Source organism: Neophocaena asiaeorientalis, unplaced genomic scaffold, assembly GCF_003031525.2.
Source record: "Neophocaena asiaeorientalis asiaeorientalis breed wild unplaced genomic scaffold, Neophocaena_asiaeorientalis_V1.1 scaffold67, whole genome shotgun sequence".
NCBI lineage: Eukaryota > Metazoa > Chordata > Mammalia > Artiodactyla > Phocoenidae > Neophocaena > Neophocaena asiaeorientalis.
In genome coordinates this window covers 3557245-3577577 of record NW_020173731.1, presented here as the reverse complement: position 1 = coordinate 3577577, position 20333 = coordinate 3557245, and the positions used below count along the sequence as shown (strand labels likewise).

The 20333-nt window shown below is 43.1% G+C and overlaps 1 protein-coding gene across 2 annotated transcripts in view; it reads left to right on the top strand.

Moving 5' to 3' along the window:
* Nucleotides 1–18618, top strand: part of PROX1 (prospero homeobox 1) — a 49639-nt gene extending 31021 nt beyond the window's left edge. For both annotated transcript variants that reach the window (XM_024751124.1, XM_024751125.1), the window contains exon 5: nucleotides 16855–18618. In XM_024751124.1, the coding sequence (XP_024606892.1) occupies nucleotides 16855–17040 (186 nt within the window). In that variant the 3' untranslated portion in view covers nucleotides 17041–18618. The remainder of the gene's footprint in view (nucleotides 1–16854) is intronic.
* The last annotated feature ends 1715 nt before the right edge of the window (nucleotides 18619–20333 follow it).

The window sequence follows — 20333 nt, the reverse complement described above, 5'->3', positions numbered from 1 at the left end:
TGTTCCCCGCCCCCCCTCCCTACCCCTGCCCTTTTGGCTGAGACACCAAATAAAGATGCACTATGGAGACAGCTATTTGCAAAGTAAAGGGAAAAGAGAGCGATTAATGATGATTATACTACTGTTCCTGTTATATAGAGTGAAGCCAAGAAAACAAATAGAATCGCTCTTCCTAGGAGCAGTTGAACTAGCACGTTAGAGAGGTTTAAGATCGCTTCCCTGTAGTGTTCACAGAGACCTCAAGGCAGAAGGAAACCGTATTTAAAGAGCATTTCTGTGTCCCTGAGAGCAGTGTCTTCTGGAGAAAGGGGCCTACAGGATGGCCAGAATCTATTCTGTCCCTGTTGCTCTTTGAAGACACTTTCACAACAGACCCTTTGCTATTGAAAGAGAACCTGGATCTGGAAGTTGACACAACTACTAGAGTCATACCAAAAAGGGGATCATAAAAAATTTAAGTTATTCTTATGAATCTTTCATTAGAAGTAATGAAAAGGGACAGTAGTGTAGTCTAAGTCCTTTGTGTTGCCAGCCCTTCTTCCGGCCTCTGGGCTATTGTTCTTTCAGCTCCTCAAACAGACTTTTCACTTTCAAACTGACAAAAGTCACTTAAAAGCCAGACAGCTGTACTAACACACCCACCTTACGGAGCCGGAGCCAGGGCAGGTGCCGAGGCCAGCTGAGAGACCTTGTTTAAAATGGGCAGGGGCAGCTCCCTCCTGCCTTCCTGTTGTTTTCGTGCTCTGCTTTGAGGTGGACCATTTATTGCTACTGTGTGATCCTCCCTCCAGGCGCCCCCAAATATTTCTTGCATTTTCTTTGCAGCAGGAAACCTTGACACTCATGCTAATGTTTGTCCCTCGGGTTGGGTTGAATGGCTAGGGTCAGGTTCGTGGAAGTTGGAGCACAGAACTTAGCAGAATCACAGGGAGTTTTACTCAAGACTCTTTCCTTCCGTTTCTCCCCTTCCTTCTCTTTTTCCAGCCTTTTCCAACCAGTCTGAATCTCTCGTAAGCTTTTCAGATTTCTGTGGCCTCTTCAGGAGTAGCTGGGATTGGATAAAACACAGCCACCAATGGTGGGGACAAGCCTCACCTTAGGATGTGAGATACAGCTAGAGAGAGGTAGGCAGGTAGTCCTGCCCGCATCCCAGGCCTCAGGGCGCAGCCGCCATGGGCCCCGGCGAGTCCTCCCCGTGTGTGTATTACAGCCCCCCTGCTCCCCTGTCACCTTGTGTACAGTCTGGTCTGTGACACTGATGGTGATTATGTCATTATTTTGCTCTGGGGGCCCTGGCACATCTGCAGAGCCCAAGCACATCTTCTTTGTTGCGCTGGCAATCGTCCTGCACCACAAATGCTTCATTAGCCCTGCTGGCGGCCTCCTTGCCAGACGCGAGTGCCCAAATCCAGGCTTCTTTCTGCTCCGTTCTTTTGTGTAGCTGATGATCGCGTATTCATCTTCCTGGTTCTTCCCCATTTTCCTCGACTTCTGAACTCCAGATGTCCCAGTGTTCTTGCCCAGAGCCCTTGAAAGTGCACAACGTGAAACAAGGCAACTCTTTACCCCTTAACCCATCCTCACCCCTTCCCACCTTCCTACTTTCCTCCTCCCCAGACGAATAGTGATTCTGAATATCTCCCCAACATGAGGACTAACGTTTTCAAACTTGCAGTTTGAAAAGATACCACGGGATTGCTCCCAACTTACAGTGGTACTTACGGCTAGAATGAGGACTTATTAGGCATTTGCTTGGAGATGGATGCCTTTCTCCTGCAGCCCCTTCCCTCTCCTCGGCTCTTTTATTTCCTCCTGCACGTTGCCACGTTTTACCAATCTTCAGCAAGCAGTCTAAAATGTGAGTACAGAAAATATTCTTCATGCCTCGCTGAGCATGTTATAGTCATCTGAAGGTTCTTTTTCTCTGCATGGCATCTTCGTCTGCACTCTACCCCCTCCCAAAATCCCCTGCCCCCTCCTCCTGCTGTCATAACCTTTTTTTTTTTTAATTTATTTATTTTTGGCTGCCTTTGGCTCCCCAACAATGACCTATTATTAGATATTGAAAGTGCCGAACACGTGGCTGTTTTGGAAACGAGCTAAAACATTTCTCTCAAGTTTTATTCTATATGTTCGATGGAGCCACAGCTTTTCTTAAGGTGTGCTGATTTCTACATTAACCGCAGGAAATTTTAGAGCTTAATATCTTGGGCTGTGATGGGTACTACATAATCGGTATGTTTAATTTCCCCTTAAATGTGAGTTAATTGACCTGTGTTAGCAGCTTCTCCAATAGAGAGTTTAACCAGTTCTGTCCCCCCACCACTGCAACATAAGATGTTTCCAACGTCTCTCTGTTTGAGTAAAATGTAGGTTTTAATTTTAAGGTCTACTGAAAGGAGTAAGTTCATATTTTTATAGGAAGCATGGTCAGATCACTGTCCTGAATTCTAATTCGGAATCTGAGGACAAAGACCCTGGCAAGGATTAAAGAAAACCCCCTCCGAGGAATGAGTTGCTGTTTTGTACTAGGTTTCTGAGCTTACCAGTCATTGACCCCTGTTCTGAATATTAGGAACAAGCTAGGTATCAAAGTGAGGACAGAGGTGGCCAGATCAGTAGGCCACCAGCCCTGGGCAGGGAGCATGTCGGGAGAGGCGGGTACCTGTCACTGATTGCATCATTTTCGAAAGACTCAGGATGTCCCCAGAACATTCCTAGCCTGCCATTTTTAGATCATTATGGTTTTATCACCCCTGGGTTTATTAAAACCTTTTTAAAAATGTAACTCCATGCTCAGAATACACCACTTCTCAAGGTAGTAATTCTCTAAATTTCTTACCTGCTTTGAAAATAGTATCTTCTTTGTATGGCTGTTAAAGTGATTTCCCTGGAACTCCAAAGGGATATCCCTTGTTAGAATATCCTGGGATTTGTGAACAGGACTGTGGCCATAGTCTCCATTTCCTCTCTGATTTTAGAGACTCTGATCATCACTCCCTCTTAATCTTCATTTCTCCAGATTAAGGAGCTCTAATCCTTTTTAAAAGTCTAATCTCATACAGTAAGTGGGTTGCACCTGATCATTTATAGCAGCCCTTCTGTAATGCTCTTCCGGCAGGACCATGTTTTCCTGAGGGACAGTTACAAGTACAGGACACCAGGGCAGAATTCCAGTGGGCGGCCACATCACGGTTTTATACCTCACATACACCTCCAATGCGACTTTTTTGATCGCCCCCAACATTCATCCTCAGAGGCTGGATTTCTTGACTAGCATCTCAGTAGCACTCACTGGTTCAAATGATCCTATGAGACCAATTTATGAGACCCTTGGCAAGTATTCTTGCAAATCTGATTGTGTCTACGGAAGATATCCAGCCAAATAGAAATTGCACTGATCCACCCTGCTGTGCAGATGTTTTCAGTGTTTTAGTGGGTAACGTATTGGAGTGTTTGACGTCATGAAGACACAGCCTTAACCTTGGGCTTGAGTCTATAAAAATGACAACTAAGGCAAGAAAGCTCTGATCTCTGTATTATTCTCAAGCAGGAAACAAAATGTTCACTTACAAGTAGGTATAATTTTATATAAAAACGTCACCTTGAGATCTTAAAAGGGACTTCCTTCGGGGGAGTCTTTCCAATGTCAGTGGTCCTGGACTAATAATAGCGTAGAACTTAAGAGCATGGTTTCTGGAACCAGTCCCTGGGATCAAATCCCAGCGCTGACACTTTCTAGCAGTGAAACATTGGCAAGTGTCTTACCCTCTCCGTGCCTGCCTCAGTGTCCTCCTCTGTAAAATGGGGGAGATGATAGTGCCTACCTCACAGAGTTGTTGTGAGAATTAAATGAATGTCCACGAATATGTTAGCACAAAGTCAGCGCTATGTAAGCATTTGCTTTCATTCATTTGTCAAGCCAAAGAGAAGTTCCCTTGTCGCCACTGTCAGTAACCCAACTCTTGCATCATTTCCTGCTGACCCTAAACAGGAAAACAAACAAACAGAAGAGCAAACAGGGAGTTCCCGTTAGAATTGGGACAAAGAGTCAGTGCAAAACTGGTTTCGAAAAGAGAAAGTGATTCCTCCTGCCCCAAGGTTGGCTATAAAGATGACGGCAGCCCGGAACAGCTCCGGGCTTCTGGAGTCATGGGTTCCAGATGAGAAGGGCAGCCACGAGATGACAGGGTAGCGTGGAAGGAGCCCCAGATTGGAGGGCCTGCCCCTGGCAACACCTGCCTCTGTGGGCTCCACTTTGTTCACCTGTAAAGTGATAAGATTCAAGACAGAGCTTTGTTCTAGCTCTGAAATTCTGCGATTCTAGAACAGAAGACATTATGCCTTCTCTACATAAGTCCCGTGCAAGATGCAAAGCTTTAAGCAGTGACTGTGGAGGTCCTGGGAATACAGATGGCAAACAGGTGGGGCCACTTCCACCCTTGGGGTGCTGCCCTGTCTTAATTATCTCAGTAAAAATCTCCAGGGTGCCCAGTTTAGTGTTCTCCCAAGGCCCTCTTTGCAGATCTTTTAACAGTGCCCTTGGAGATGCAGCGACTCCCTTGCTGGGATTATAGAGGCGAATTTTTCAAATTCATAGACAATTTATTGGCGTTATATTTGCTGCTCACTTTGTTGTGGTGGCTAGGGCAGGCAAACAGTGAGGTCATTCATCCGAGAAGCCCTCATGCCTGTGGGTTTTCTAGGAGACTATATGGACCTGAACAAACTAACAGAGAGCCTGTATACCTGTCCCCACACACGTTCCACCGAGGCCACAACTCAGCCCAGACGATCGGCCTGTGTAATACGTATTAACTTCTGTAGAATATACAACATCTCCCCTCTTCCAAGACAGAATTAATTGTTTTAGACGTTATAACTACCATCACTACTAGGCTTGGTGGGTCGTTTTTGTAAAACCAACATCATCCTTCCCTTTAAGCATGTCCCAAATGGTAGTAATCAATCAGGAATGTCTTTTCCACTGGGATCTTGTATGTACAACTTTGTGTTCGGGAGGTATCAGATCCTCACACAGGTCACTTGGATATGTTTTTTCTATCTTTCTTACGGTCATTGTACCCAACCTCTGTTTTTTTTTTTTTTTAAGGCTACCTTAACAGTGGAAAATAAAATCTGGTACTAAAAATGACTCTTAGTAAAAGGTAATATATTCACTGAGAACAGATATGGGGGTTTGAGTAGGGGTGAAGGAAGAGGCATGATCAGAAGCAGAAGTCGGCTGTGCTCTCAAGGCCACTGTACTTCCTTTAATACAGAGAGTATTTTTCAAAGATTTATCATCTTTTTTTCTTTTTTGGCTGTGCTGTGCAGCTTGCGGGATCTTAGTTCCCCAACCAGGGATTGAACCCGTGCCCTCAGCAGCGAAAGCGTGGAGTCCTAACCACTGGACTGCCAGGGAATTCCCAGAGATTCGTCATCTTAAATGACCTGAAGGTGTACAAAATAATTTGTATGTAGACTTCTGACCCTGCCTTTCAGCAGGGCCAGTCCCGGGGTCTCGACAGCATCCTAAGTCTTCCCACCGCAAACATTACCTCCAGACCCATGAGGTGTCGGTAGGGTTCTAGAGGACTTCCAAAGGCTCCCGGGGCCCTTCCGGAATCTGTTTCTCTGACTTTCTGAGCTATTTACCTTTCTCGAAAAAGGAATGTCCGAGTCCTTCACAAAACTCTTAGGTTGCTTTTGAAATACGGCTCATGCTTAGTTTTGCAAAGGGTAAGCCTGGAGGAGAAACCCATAGAGTTCCCTAGAACACAAAGCAGACTTTTTCTGACTTTTTTGCCTTTCATCCCAGTCCCTTCCCAAAACAACCCAGGTATTATTGGGGCTGCATCAGCTGTTGTCAGCAGAGAGGCGGTGTCTCCCGTGACCCGGCGTTCTCCGAAGCTCTGTTCATCTAGCATCCGTATCTCCCAGTGCCTTCTTTGGTGCTTACTCTGAGCAATGCTATTCTCATTGTCCTGCCTCAACCCCACTTCCCAGCAATTTCTCCCTAGGCTTCTCTCTCACATTGCTCCATCCACATGAATAAAGGGCACACGCTAGTTCTGATGTTAGCCCGGGCAAAGCTGAATTATGAAGGTAAACCTCTGCAGAAAACAATCACGGAATGCATTCTCCAACGAGACAGGAGTTAACTGCGGATTATCTGTGCCCCAGCTTCCTTTGTGCAGTATTGGAGAGTCGATGCCATGTTGTTTCCGAATAATCTCCCATCCAAGAAGGGCAGCAAGCTTGGCCCTGTTTATCCTACTGCCTCACCCAGTAATGGCAGCAAAAGTTAAACTTCAAGCGCTATGAGCCCGTCTTGAACTCAGACGCGGTTGGCACGTAATTCATGGGGTTGACTTGAAGGGAAGTTAGTTAAGCCTGCAGAGCGACTGGTATACTGCTTATTGTCCCCTCGAAGCTGATTCATTACCTGTGTCACGAAGGAGGGATAGATTCCTCCATGTAGTTCGTTTGAATATTTGCTGGCAGGAAAGCTCCTAACGAAAAGCTCCCTGTCAAAGCAGGGCAAGACTGAGGTCCACCCGGTTCTTCGCATCTCTCTGTGTGGTCCATTAATTATTCCTGTAGACACGGCCAGCCTTACACGCATCTGAGGAGTGGCGTGACAATGTAGGTTGAATTCGGGTATGTTGATCCCAGCTACCCTTGCAAGAACTACTAGTGTGCTGACACAGGGTTAGAGAAGAATGAAAGAGCACTAGGCCTTCAGAAAAGTGGTTAGCTCTTAAGTTTGGCTGAGAGCAGGGTTTGGCACGCTCTGGCCTACAGGCCGGCTCTGGCACTGAATCTGTCTTTTATGACCCTTGTTAAGAAGGGTTTTTCTCTTTGTAAAGCAATGTGGAAAAGATGAATATGCAGTAGAGACCAAATGTAGTCCACAAAGCCTATGTATTTACTGTCCAGCCCTTTATAGAAAAAGTTTGCCGACCCCTGGCTGAGGCTTTTTCTCTCTTTGGTAGAACATGAACTCTCCGAGATCCTTTCTAGTTCTGAAGTTCCAAAACGACGCTTCTTTGATGCAGTAGTCTCGGTCCGATCTTATCCGAACAGCCTACCAGATGTGTCATTCCAGCAGAGAGCTCACCCTTGTTTTTAAGATGGGAGAGTATCTTTATAGTCTCTTGGGGGGTGGAGGGATGGGAGAAAATATGAGATTTTAGTTTTTGATGCCTTTTCTATGACTCTGTGTTTATTTTGACTGATGCTCGTTTAAACGTGGAGTCACGTGTTGAGACGTGTTTGGGAGAGAAGGAAAATTTAACTCATTACAACGAATAACATGACAACTATTGGATTTCCTAATACATACAACACCAAGACCTGCAAGCAAACTAGCCACTTTAGGCATATTTGGTGAACCAGATTTCAGCGGCACAAAATAATTTTGACAGCCTCATAGAGTTTATTATAAAGGCATTCATCATTCCATTCCCAGCAAGCTAGGACTTCCTTTTCTGGGGCTGTGGGAGACATGGTTATTTATCTTGGTATCTATAGGCAAAGTTGCCAGTGGGATGTTTACACAGTTTAAAATGTATACACAAATTATTAACAGGTAGCATCGATGTGAAGGCAGTCTTCTTTATTACCTAAAGTCACAGTTTTTCCAAATGCTCAATCCCAGCACATTTTATCAATGTGTATGTTATCAACACCTGAAACGTATAGGAATTTTATTGTGAATTCTGTATTTTGTGAATACCCACTCTTAAAAGGTAAAAGATTCAAATTCAGGTGAGGAAACAAAGAAACTCCTCAGGGCAGCCTTGGCCCTTCCTTCGCGCTGTTGAGAGAAGTCCACGTGAGGGGTGATGGCCAAGCCCATACGGCCACACAGCAGACCAGAGTCCACGGCCTGGCATCCTTTGCCATGGCGCTCCACTGTCCAGTCAAGGTAGATCCTTAACCTCCCTCCTTGCAGTTCCCATGTGACCCTTCGTTCTTTTTATTACATTCCCTCCAACGGACTGTTTGCACCATGTCCTAGCCAGGCGCCACTTTGCCGGCATTTATAAGAGCTGGTGTGGCATCGGGGGATGGCGGGCAATTTCACTCGGAAGTGTATTCCCACAAGCCCAGTGCAGGTCCCTGCTGTAGCCACAAGACAAGAGACAGGCTTTCCTTTTGCCACTTTTCCTAATTATCCCTGCAGTTCTTGCAGGCTGGCTGAGAGAAACCTTGAGGCTGTTGCGTGGACCTCGCCCACTCAGGGTCCTTCCCCGGCCCTTCCCCAGGTTGGCCTCCCCGCCCCCAGCTCCTCCCTTGCATATTAATATGACACTGCATGGTGCTCACAGAATGGAGCAGCTTCCACCAGCTGAAACCTCTGATCCCAAACCCACTAGAGAGTTTGGCTTTTGGAGTTTGGCAAGAAAGCCTGTTGCCCATCAGGTCAGCATGAATAAAGATTTCTTTCTTCCTTTCTTTTTTTAAAATCAAGCATCAACCGACACTGCCCCCAGAGCTCTTTTTCTCAAGACAATTTAACCCCTTCTCCCAAGTACATTTATTTTCTATTCTGAATCTGCGCGTTATTTTGTGTTTCCTCTTTTCCTGTGAGACAACCAAGAAATCTACCCTATGTAAAATTTGAAAGCCAGATCAATTCTAAACCATCTTACCACTTTTAAAGTATGTTTACCCAGCTTTGTAGGAAGAATGAGACTGTTTGAAGGTCACATACTTTTCAAACCTTGGTTGCAACACGTTTGCCCCGTTTTGAAACTGTCTTTATCAGGCCGAGAAAACGAAAATCTATTTGACAAAGTGGCACTCTGGCCAGTTTATCTTGCAATATGGCTTTAGTTCACTGAGTCTATTGATTTCCTTAAATTAATGTTTACAGAATGCTACTGAATTTCGCTCAACAGAACGTTGTTCTTTTGAAGGTTTACAAAAAATTGATACAGACTGTTACTGCCATGTGTTCCTTTGCTTAGACGGAGGAAACATGGCGGGGGGGGGGTGGTTCTTTTTTCGTTGTTTTGTTTTAAGGATAGCCTTGAACTCTCGCCACTTCCTATAAGCATTTAGCCTTCACATATTTAAGTAGCAAAACATGTAAGTAGGAGGTGAGCCCACTCATAGGCCTAAAATTGTGTGGGCATCACACTGACCTAATCCTGTAAGGTCCCTGAAAGCTGAAGCCACCTGGAGCATCAGAGTCAGAGAGACTTGAGTCTGAAGCCCGGTTGTGGCTGCAGAATCTTCCTCGGCCTCATTCGGTGTAGCGTCTGCAAGCAGTTTTGTAGCCAGCGCTCCCTGAATAATTCCAGTCCTTTGAAACAGAGGTGCGAGCATCCTATCAAATTTTAAACGCCATATAGCCATTTGGTAGGAACTCTTAAATATAACACCTTGCTCTTTGACTGTGGTACTCGGTGCCTAATGCACAAAACCTAGTCTCTAGAGTTGATTTTAAAATTGGCCTTTCCAGGGAAGCTTCTGTGGCCATTCAGCCCCTGACGGGATTCTAGTCACAATCATGAAATGACTGAAATAAAACTTGGGAAACACAAAGCAACTTTTCTCAGTGTGTTGACTCGGCCAATAAAATCAGCCACGTGAACCTCCTCAAAGCATCTCTCAAGACACTGCTTCGCATACACTTAATAATCACAGTGAACTGGCTCCTAGGAAGTGGATGGACTCCTCCTTAAGGTTCTAACCACCACCTTACATTTGGATACTATTTGGATACATTTGGATACAAAGCCCATTCGTGCCTGTTTTCCCATCCAATCCTTCCCCATAATGAGAGGGCATTGGAACACAATCTCACCATCCCCTGCACCCTTTCTGCCCTTCTGAAGGGCCAGCTGGTCCCCGGCTGTACACGCAGGATAAATGCGTGTGTGACTGCTAAGGGAGACCCCCCTAGTCGCAGCATCTTGTCACCATCTTTCATAGCTCCGCGATTCCCCTCTTCCACCTCTGGCAGGAGAATTCAGTGAGAGTGAGACAGTGGAGGGGAACAGCAATAACGCATCTGTCCTTCCCTTTTTGTCTGATAATCTCAATGAGGAGTTACTAAAGCATCTGAGTTTATCCATTGAAGTCCGCTCTGTCTGCAGTCTAAGTCCCCAGTTTGTGCCACTGCCGTCAGGAGATATGTCTCTCCTTGATCAATATTTACTTAACAAACATCAGGGATGGGAGAGTTTGTTTAGAGGAATCACGTTGCACAGTAGGGTGAATGAATGCTCGGGAAAGTACTTCAACTTTGTCCCCTTTCCTACGATCTTGATGTTTGTGTGTGTGCCGCGCACAGATGCCCTTTTTCTTTTTAACTTCTCCAAAGACACTTAGAAGTTGTCTAGAAAAATGCCTCACTGTATATGGTTACGGTTAGTACATTCTTTATCCCTTAAGAGAACTCACGACGTCAATTCAGTTGCAAAAATCCTGGCCCAAAGTTTGCTTTTCCTTTTGTGCTCCAGTACAGGTTAAACATTTTGGAAAGGCTCTTAGGATGAATTAGATGCGCAAGCAGCTTCCTTTGGCCCCTTTCAGATGAGTGGAAGGGAAGAAAATGCAGATGGAAACAATAAGAGCGATTTGACAGGGCGACCCTAACTATATACTACTGATGGCATGACATCTTTTTTTAGAAAGCCCAAGGAGAAAAGTAGCTCTCGAGATTTTCAAAGCCTCTTACCCAGTTTTCGGAATCAGACGCGTTTAACTCTAATAATAAATACAAACACCACAGTGTTGAAGTTTAGAGATCGCCGTTCTTTCAACTTCACTCAAACAATCGCTTGAAGGCTTAAGTCAGTGCCTTCAATGCAGTTGACTTGGAGGCATCTGGGTCTAGTTTGAGGGGTTTTGTTTCTGTGTGGGTAGAGGCCGGGGCGGGGACTGTGGGAGTTATTTATTTATTTGATTTTGTGAATCGGAGTTGTAAAAGCCATCTGAAATATTCATGCAGAATTGTCTGAGAAGCCCGTTTCTGTTTTATTTACTGCACGGTAGACCAGCCACGGCGGATTAGTTCTACAATACCCGTAACAAAAGCCCAACAGCTGATGCATGTGATGTTAGGAGGTGACAAAACAGTTAAAGTATGCTGCTGGCTACAGGCAAGCGGTCAGCAGATGCAGACAAAAGGGTTTGTGACAAGAATAACTCTCTCTCCAAGGCGAGCAGTGAAGAGTATCCAAAATACCAGTACCCTTTTCTCCTTGACATGGTCTTCTTACAGTCAGCATTTTATTGCCCTTTTATAGTATTTTTTTTTTTTTAAATGGAGGAGGATGAAGAAAGAAAACCCACACGCAAACTAATTCACCAAAATACTAGCCAGGATTTTACTTTCCCATCAGTTAGCCACTTCTGCCCATATATATGTTTCCTTTTCCATTTCCCCACTGAAGTCTGAAAAAGAAAAACAGTTTAAAAGGTGAACCTGAAAGATGATCTCTCTTGATAAGATCGTAATCTACTGATTGATTCGCTTGATAAGCCATTTGAGCCATTGGTTATCGGGGAGGGGCCAGGGAGAGAGGTCAATGCCTGGTTTGTTTTCTGTCCATTTCAGCAAAGATCATTCCACTGATGAAATTCGGCCAGTGGGCCAGTCCTTAAAGGGGATGGAGGATGGAAAGGTATCCACGGGGAGCTGTGAAAGGGGCAGGGTTTAGGTCCCCTGCAAGAGGCTGATGGATGAGCCTATGGATGTTTCCGAGGTGTGAAAAATCAGCTTCTCTATCTCCAGAAAATAGGAGAGGCTGTCTTCTTTTTAACCTTTGTAATTCCCCTTCTATTCTCTGTGACATTCATTCAGCTGCCAAGAGCGTTTGGCAAGGTTTGGGCCAGTGAGCACACTTCCAGTGACCGCTAACCTTGGTATGTCCTGACACTTATGATGAGTGTCTGCAGGACACAGAAAGCAGGCAGCCTGCTATGTCAGGCTTTTATTATGTACTGCAGAGGCTAGGGACAGTCAGTTTAATAAAACAAATCATCCTTGAAGGTAAAGCAACTGGGAAGAGGAGGAGGAAGACGGGGGGAAAACGTGTCTTTGCCACTCATTCTGATTAAAAAAAAAAAAAAAAAGAACAGCAAAACAAGCACTCACCCAACACACAGTGCATGCGCGCGCCTTGCACGCACATATGGGCAACTCGGGCACGGGCTGACAGACTGGAAAACATCCTCCCATTTCTCCCGTTTCATCTAAGCCCACGGGGCCCTCATGTGCTCTGAGGAGACTCAAGTGCAAACAATTGTGGTGAAATGGGAGGATGCTGATAGCCAACCCCCTTGAAATATACGAGTGCATTCAAGTACCTCCCCGCAGTCATATTCTCCTCCAAATATCAGAGCAAGGAGAGGCAAGACCATTTGGGGTGAGGTTCCTATATTGGGATGCCTTTTATCAAAGCAAAGTTTCCACTCTCCTCTCCTGAAGAACACTCAGCACTCCCACAATAGCCTCAGAGTCCCAGCCAGAGACTTTGGAAGCCTTTTGTTTTTCCCCTGTGGCATGTCCAAAGGCACGGCCTTCCCTCCCCCTCCCTGCGGCCTGCATTGTCTTGCATTCCAGGGACTTGATTGACTGTTGCCACCTGATGCTGAGGAGATAACTCTAGGGTTCATTCTGCAGATTGCTGGGTTCTATTAAAAGAAAGCTAGATAAGGGATTACTTGTCACTAAGGGATTTTCTGCAGATGTTTATTAGTGATTGGAAATCCATTAGGTGTGAAGAGGTACTGAAAAAATATGGGCAACACCATTCTCATTACCCTGAATTCGAAGATACCCCCCAAAAAACATCAGAAAGGACTCCCCCGCCCCTTACTCTGTTAAATGGAGTTGGGGAAACTTTTCTGGCAGAGAGGTACGGGTCTCTTTTTCGTGGGTGATAGTTCTATCTGTGGATGGGATTCCTTGGCACTCAGCTCGGTTGTCATTATAACTTTCTTTTACCTAGCCCAATCCATTGCATGAGTATTGCCTCAAAGTAAGCAAGAAATTAGCAAACTATTTGCAAAGAATTCATCCCTTCCCAAACATAAACCAATAACCGTAGTCTCCTCTTGGGAATCTTTTGTGTCATGTGCACTTATTTTGAAGTTACTAGCTCTTCCGTGGTTTTTCTAAACCACAGATCCACAGCTTGTCAAGGTTTTGATGCCTCTTCTAAGTAGGACATTGCATTAAAAAGGAGCCAGCATGGTTTAATGGAAAGACACCTGGATAAGTTGTTTCACCTGAGTCTCTTCATCTCGTAATTTCTTCATCTCATAGAATCTGTTTCTTCACCTATGAAATGAGTTCTGAGATCTATTTCAAGTCTTTAAATTCTGTTTTCTATCCTTACTTTAAAATTCCTTTTTTTTTTTCAGTATTTAGGGAGAAGGTAAGTGTGACTCTAGCGCAGTGTAGAACAAAGCAGAAGGCAGGGTCTCGTTATGAACCGTTTATCAAAGATGATGCGAAAGAACTCTGTGAAGCATTGTGAGGGATACGCAGAATAGAAGCCAGGACTTCCTCTCTAAAGACCTCTTACGATAAATTCATTACATCTAGAAATAAGTAGGTGAAAAGGCAAATAACATCAAGACACAAATATAAAAGATGTTAAAGGACAGCCCAAGGTTACTGCCAAAAGAAATGAATGTTTAAAACAGGATAAGACCCACTAAAATCCAGTAACCAGCATGGCGAGTGATAAGGAATAACAGGGTGGAGGCTGCACGTGCCCCCAAAGAAATTACTTTGAGTTGCTCTCAGGCAAACCCTAGAACTACGTTTCTTCCCTCCTCCAGGGCTGATGCCGTTCTGGACGCACCTCCCTCCTCTGACTGTCTTAAACATCAGCCCTGCTCCCTTGGTCCCTGGCTCCCCAGATCTCTTGGAGGGTCCTTGGAGTGGGTGGGACTTCATCTGGAGCCGCTGCCATACCCTCTGTCCCTGCAGCTCTCCGCCAGGCCAGGCCGCATCCCCGAGTGTTCAAGGAACATAGATCTTCATCGTGGATCTGTTGCTTATGGGCAGGAAAACCACTCTGATGATGTTTCTGTAGCATTTGGCTAACAGCTCCCAAACCTAGTAGTTAGAGTGGGTAGTTGCACTGCATAACTGTTCTCCAGCCAGAATCCCTCTCTCAGTAATGCCCGTTTGATAAAATGTGAAGGATCATCTTTGGGGAAGAGGGAGGAGTACTCAAAAAGGCTGCTTAATGACTTTTTTTTTTTTTTTTTTTGCGGTACGCGGGCCTCTCACTGTTGTGGCCTCTCCTGTTGCGGAGCACAGGCTCCGGACGCGCAGGCTCAGCGGCCATGGCTCATGGGCCCAGCCGCTCCGCGGCATGTGGGATCTTCCCAGACCGGGGCACGAACCCGTGTCCCCTACATTGGCAGGTGGACTCTCAACCACTGCGCCACCAGGGAAGGCCCTCTTTTTAAATTTCTTTTTATTTTTTTTTTTTTGACTTTTTATTTAGTATAAGGTGACTAGGAGGGGTGATTGCTCTTCCAGGCCCTTCCCATCCCACAAATACTCATGTATGTGCAGGAGGTTGGGGAGAAAATCATCAAAGTTCAGTTGAAAATACAGATGAATTTTCAGCAGGGAATGGCCTTTGGGGTATATGGGTTTGCACATCCATGGGGGACAAGGTGATGTTTCCATGATTTTCCAGGCAGTGGTGGGGACTGTGTCCTTAGAAACTAGCCAATATCTTTGGGAGGGGCTTCTCAAACTTTTCACTTGTTCTAGATTCTGATCAGCCCCAGATGGGGGTCCTTTTTTTCTGGGGTGTTATTAGGTTTCCTTCAAAGGACAAGTGACTTGCCATGGGATGCACTGAACTTCTTTGTCCAACTCCAAATATGTAAGACAGGGATGTCTGGTATCTTTTTCATTCTCTTTAACAGTTACTATCATTATAGAAAGGCCCACTGCACAAATTGAGAAAAGGCGTGGAGAAAGGGGTCAAATGTGTTCAAAATGACAATCCCTCCCTTTTACTTTGGCAAGGGGCAAGTGTGAACGAAGATGAAAATATATACCTCTTGTATATGTGTAGACAGATCTGTCTACACATATAACTGCAGTGCATTTTACTTCCTCGTATGTCTGCACTTACTGTAAAAATAAAACATTATTAATGTATAAGTACCCCACTAAAAGAAATCTACGGAGTGTCAGTGTGTATTTGGAAAATTATGAGTACATGGAATGATTCTGTGAATCCATTTCCTTGTTGTGGGGAAAGATAGGCCATGCTTTACCATGTAACTTACAAAGAATACTGAATAAGTACATGAATAGCTATTCCTTTCCCTAGACAAGAGGTTAGACTATTAAACAAACAACTATTATAAATAATTAATAAACATACACAAAAAACACCCACATATATACTCACTGCTCTGGGAGAAAAGGATTAACAGATAGGGATTCTGAAAAGAATATTTGAAGCATGTTTATCTTAGAGTACAATGACTTTGAACGATTCCCTTAATCTCTCTGAGCCTCCATTTTCTCACTGTAAAATGGGGTTAATAATCACAGAGATGTTGGGGGAACTGAATGACATAATTCACATTCAGTACATAACACAGTGCCTGACACATAATAAGCAGTCCAAAAATGCGGGGTTTTATGATTGCTATCAGCTGCATAAATCATCTCTCATGGAGCAATTCTAATCTCGAGGTAAAGTATTTTCCAATGTAGGATTTTAAGATTCAGTACAAATTTTGTATTTTGGGATTCAGTGTTAGTATCATTATCTTACTCTTTTCTTGTACATAGAGGACAGGCATACCTCAGAGATATTGCAGGTTCCGTTCCAGACTACCGCAATACAGCAAATGTCGCAATAAAGCGAGTCACATAAATCTTTTGATTTTCCAGTGCATATAAAAGTTATGTTTATGCTATATTGTAGTCTATCAAGTGTGCAATAGCATTATGTCTTAAAAAGTACATACCTTAATTAAAAATACTTAATTGCTAAAAATGCTAACCGTTATCTGAGCCTTGAGTTGCATCTTTTTGCAATAGTAACATCAAAGAGCACCGATCACAGATGACCATGACAAATATAATATTAATGAAAAAGCTTGAAATATTTCGAGAATTACCAAAACGTGACACAGAGACATGAAGTGAGCAGATACTGTTAGAAAAATGGCGCCGATAGACTTGCTCCACACGGGGCTGCCACAAACCGGCAATTTGTAAAAAAACGCACTATGTATGAAGCACAATGAAGTGACGCAAAGCGCAGTAAAGCAAGGTATGCCTGTACTTTATAGTGCAGATTATTTTAATATACAGTTTAACATCTGGGTCAACAATCCTCTGATACAAGCAGGAAACTAAGATTTTTGCTATCTTCACCTATAGTGTGGGTTTAGTTTAGTTTATATCAAAGGCCAATTATTATTCTACTCTTGAGAACACATTTTGTTTTCACAATGGAAATATGATTCAAATTCTGAACGATTAGGTGGCGACTTGCTTCTGGAATACACCTATTTAATGAAGTGAGGAATCCCAACAGTATGTCGCCTTTTTTCTACTCAGATATTCACAATGGAATCGCAGTTTTTCAGTAGTTCTGCATGTATCCTTTGCACAAGTCTTTTTCTAAAACTCTATAAAGCTGTCAACCCCACATTACAATGCTACTATATATAACGACTTTACATAAGAGAATAGAGGCCGGCCATTTTTAGAAAATGCAGGTGCCATGTAAGCCCCTTTCTGAAAGAAAGAACTTAGCTCAATTTCCTTTGAAGAACTGGAGACTTGAAACTGAAAACTTTATTAATGCCATTGTCTCCTTGTATCAGCAGGTTCCAGAGAGATTCCTGGAAGTTGCGCAGATCACATTACGGGAGTTTTTCAATGCCATTATCGCAGGCAAAGATGTTGATCCTTCCTGGAAGAAGGCTATATACAAGGTCATCTGCAAGCTGGATAGTGAAGTCCCTGAGATTTTCAAATCCCCAAACTGCCTACAAGAGCTGCTTCATGAGTAGAAATTTCAACAACTCTTTTCGAATGTATGAATAGTAGCAGTCCCCTTTGGATGTCCAAGTTATCCGTGTCTAGATTTTGATTTCATATATATGTGTATGGGAGGCATGGATGTGTTACAAAATCAGCTGGTAATCCCTCCTCATCATCTTTCTCTCATTTTCTTCTGTTTTCCATTGCAAGGGGATGGTTCTTTTCCTTCCGCCTTTAGTTTACTTTTGCCCAAGGCCCTTAACATTTGGAGACTTAAAATAGGGTTAATTTTCAGGGAAAAAGAATGTTGACGTGTGTAAAGTCTATATTAGCAAGGAAGGGCATTTTTAAAAGATGCTTCTGCTGGGTTGATGGCTTATTGCGCACGGCGGTTGGCAGAGGGAGACCCGTGACACAGCACTACTCTGTAGTCAGTGATGTGTCTCTTGTTTTTACTGCTGAGAAGGTCAGAAAACTCAATGAAACCACTTGATAAACTTAAATATTTTGTTTGGTTTGAACTCAGTAAGTCGCTTTTTATCACACATTTAAAAATAATGCCAGTGGTAGATGAACAACTCACTTTTCACAAGTACCCCAAAAGGTCAAATTTTAAAAAGAAACATAATCACTAACCGTCAAGTCTTTCCTAAGAGAAATGGCAAACGCCACAAGCTAGTACCATTTTCTTTGGAGGCAAAGCAGTTTTGTACAAAACTGACTCTTTCAAAATGAGACTGGAAATTCATGTGATTTCTAGTCACCTCTCGAAATTTTGCAATAGGTTCTTCTTGGTAATAAGTATCTGTCGTTCTTCATACAGAAAAACCCCTATAACGTGTTATCATTTTCTGTTTATCTTGCTTCAGATACTAAAAGGCACATAAGTTTCAAATTTATTCTTTGCTCAACTTTGTTTATGTGGTCTAAAAGAATTATCATTTCTGTTTAATATTTAACACTTCTTTTTTCAAAAAACACTATTTTCTGAATTCCTTTCTATGGTAAGGAATAAAGGACATCCCAACTTGACCATAAGATTCCTGCCTACACTAGAAGTTTGTTAACAGCTGCTAGCTGACGCGATCTTCCCCTCCTGAGAGGAGTACATATGAGAATGACCTATTTTCCTATACATTTCCACTCTACCCTGATGGATATTCAAAGTGGTGACGGTCTAATTTTTAAGTGTTTCTTCATTTTAGGTACAGTGTTTTAAAGAAATGGATACAGTCTCTTCTAATTCAGAAGCTAGTAATCGACCAAAACGTGAAGAGTGTATAGAATAGGAGAGTTTGGGAGTTAACCCAAAAGACACAATTTCAGCACACATAAGAAAGCTAGCTGCTATTTCATGCTTTCTTCAATGGTTCTCCTCTTTTTTCTTTTTCTTTTTTTTTTTTCTTCCAGTTTTTCAAAGGTGTCCAAAGTCCCGTACTTGCTTTTAAAAAGCCGTATGGCATTCACACTTGTTTTCTCAGATGGGTTTTGTGTGCAGATGCAGTAAGAATTCCTTTTTTATTCTAATAGTGTTTTCCAGAACCCTCCCTCCCCTTTAGTAACTTGATCTACATCTCCTAAAGTGACAAAGTAAAAAAAAAAAAAAAAAAAAAAAAAAAAAAAAAAAAACCTGGTATTTAGATCGTATACAACATAAATATCGTTTTTTCCTTGATTTTTATAAAAATTACATTTGACTTTGGAGACTGCAGGCTGACCCATGTAACTAGGTGACCCAATCGCTGTCATTTAACATCATTTATAAATTCTGCTGATGGACAGGAATGTACGAAGGCAATTATTGTCAGCACAAAGCCTTAAAACCTGCTGACTTTAAGTTAAACGGCGCGGTCCTATGATGCCTGCGTCATTCAGGAGACGTGGCCTCTTGCGGTGTGGACAGAGTGCAGTGGCCCGGGCTGGAACACCCTGGGCCTCACTCTGCACCCACAGCCAAACACATCGCCCAGCTCGCAGGCTCCTACACAGAGCCATGAGAGCCAATTTGTTCTTGTTCCGGCTTGTTTGGAAAAAAAAAGTGTTTGGATAATCATCACATTGGAATAAAATGAAAACCCCCCCAAAAAAGAAAAATCCAATCAGCACAAAGTAGGGAAGCAATCTCAACTTGTGGTCACACTCTTTCGCCTTGCTTCACGCCCAAGAGTATGACATTCATTGTTCACATCAGCACAGAACTGGGTCTTTGCTGTTCCCGTGTAATTCACATCACCATTGTGTTGCCATTCGCAAGGGTAAAAGGCAAAAACCGTAATGTCTTCACCTATAAGGATAGATTGCTAGTATCTTCCTGATCTGGGGCAAATTCAGTATTGATTCCTGACGTATTAGAATTTTTAGTATTATTCTCCCCTGCCTTTCTAATTGAAATAGACAAATTAAGCAAAAACGTGTGTTCACAACCAAATGTTGATGCACTTGTCTACAATAATATCCTCTCAATGTTCACTGAGGCATAGAAATTGTTTCAGAGTAGAAATTGCAGCATGAGGAGAAACTCACCTCATTGTCCTGGAAACAGAACTCAATCATTTTGCTTTTAGGTGATTCTTTTCTCTTTCACCATCATAAAATCTTGTGCCTCCCAGTGCATTGGAAAATGACAAAAGCCTATCTCTCAAAACTCCTATTTAACAAGTTTTCTTTAAAACACCATCTTTCCAATCTTAGCTCAACTCTCACCAAGTAAAAATTGGCGACTTGGGAGAAAGTTCACTTTCTCTGGTGGGAGGGTGAAGGACTAGGGACAGTTTACACAGGGAAACAAAGTCTAAAGTCCATGCTGAAATACCACATTTCCACTTATTTTCTGCTAACCCTAAATTATTTTTGCATCTACACTTGAGGTTATAGTCTGTGCCTAGACCTAAACGCACCAGCGGGGGGATTTTAAAAAATCCTTCAAAATTCCAGTTTTTTCCCACAAGTACAGTTGTTCTCGTGCCTTCTGTGGCTTTCGATTTCATCTTTTTGACTTTATTTCCAATTACTACAGCTGCAATAAACACTAGATTTTTTTTCTGGCTGTTTGACATAACGTTGATAGCTATGCATATTTTGTGTCTTTTTAAAACAAAGCAGGAGAATACGTTTTTGAAGAAGAGAATTTTTAGAACAGTTTGATACCGCAAATTATTTTTTCCTCAATCGTTTGAGCAGCATTCGAGTTTTGAAAATTCTTGTAGAAGCCAATTTTTTGTAACTGTGGTGCAAATCTTGTGTTTTCTTAGCCTAATGAAAAGTAGTATAGAAGCAATATTTCATACCATGTGCTATATATGTGTGTGCAGATGTGTGAACA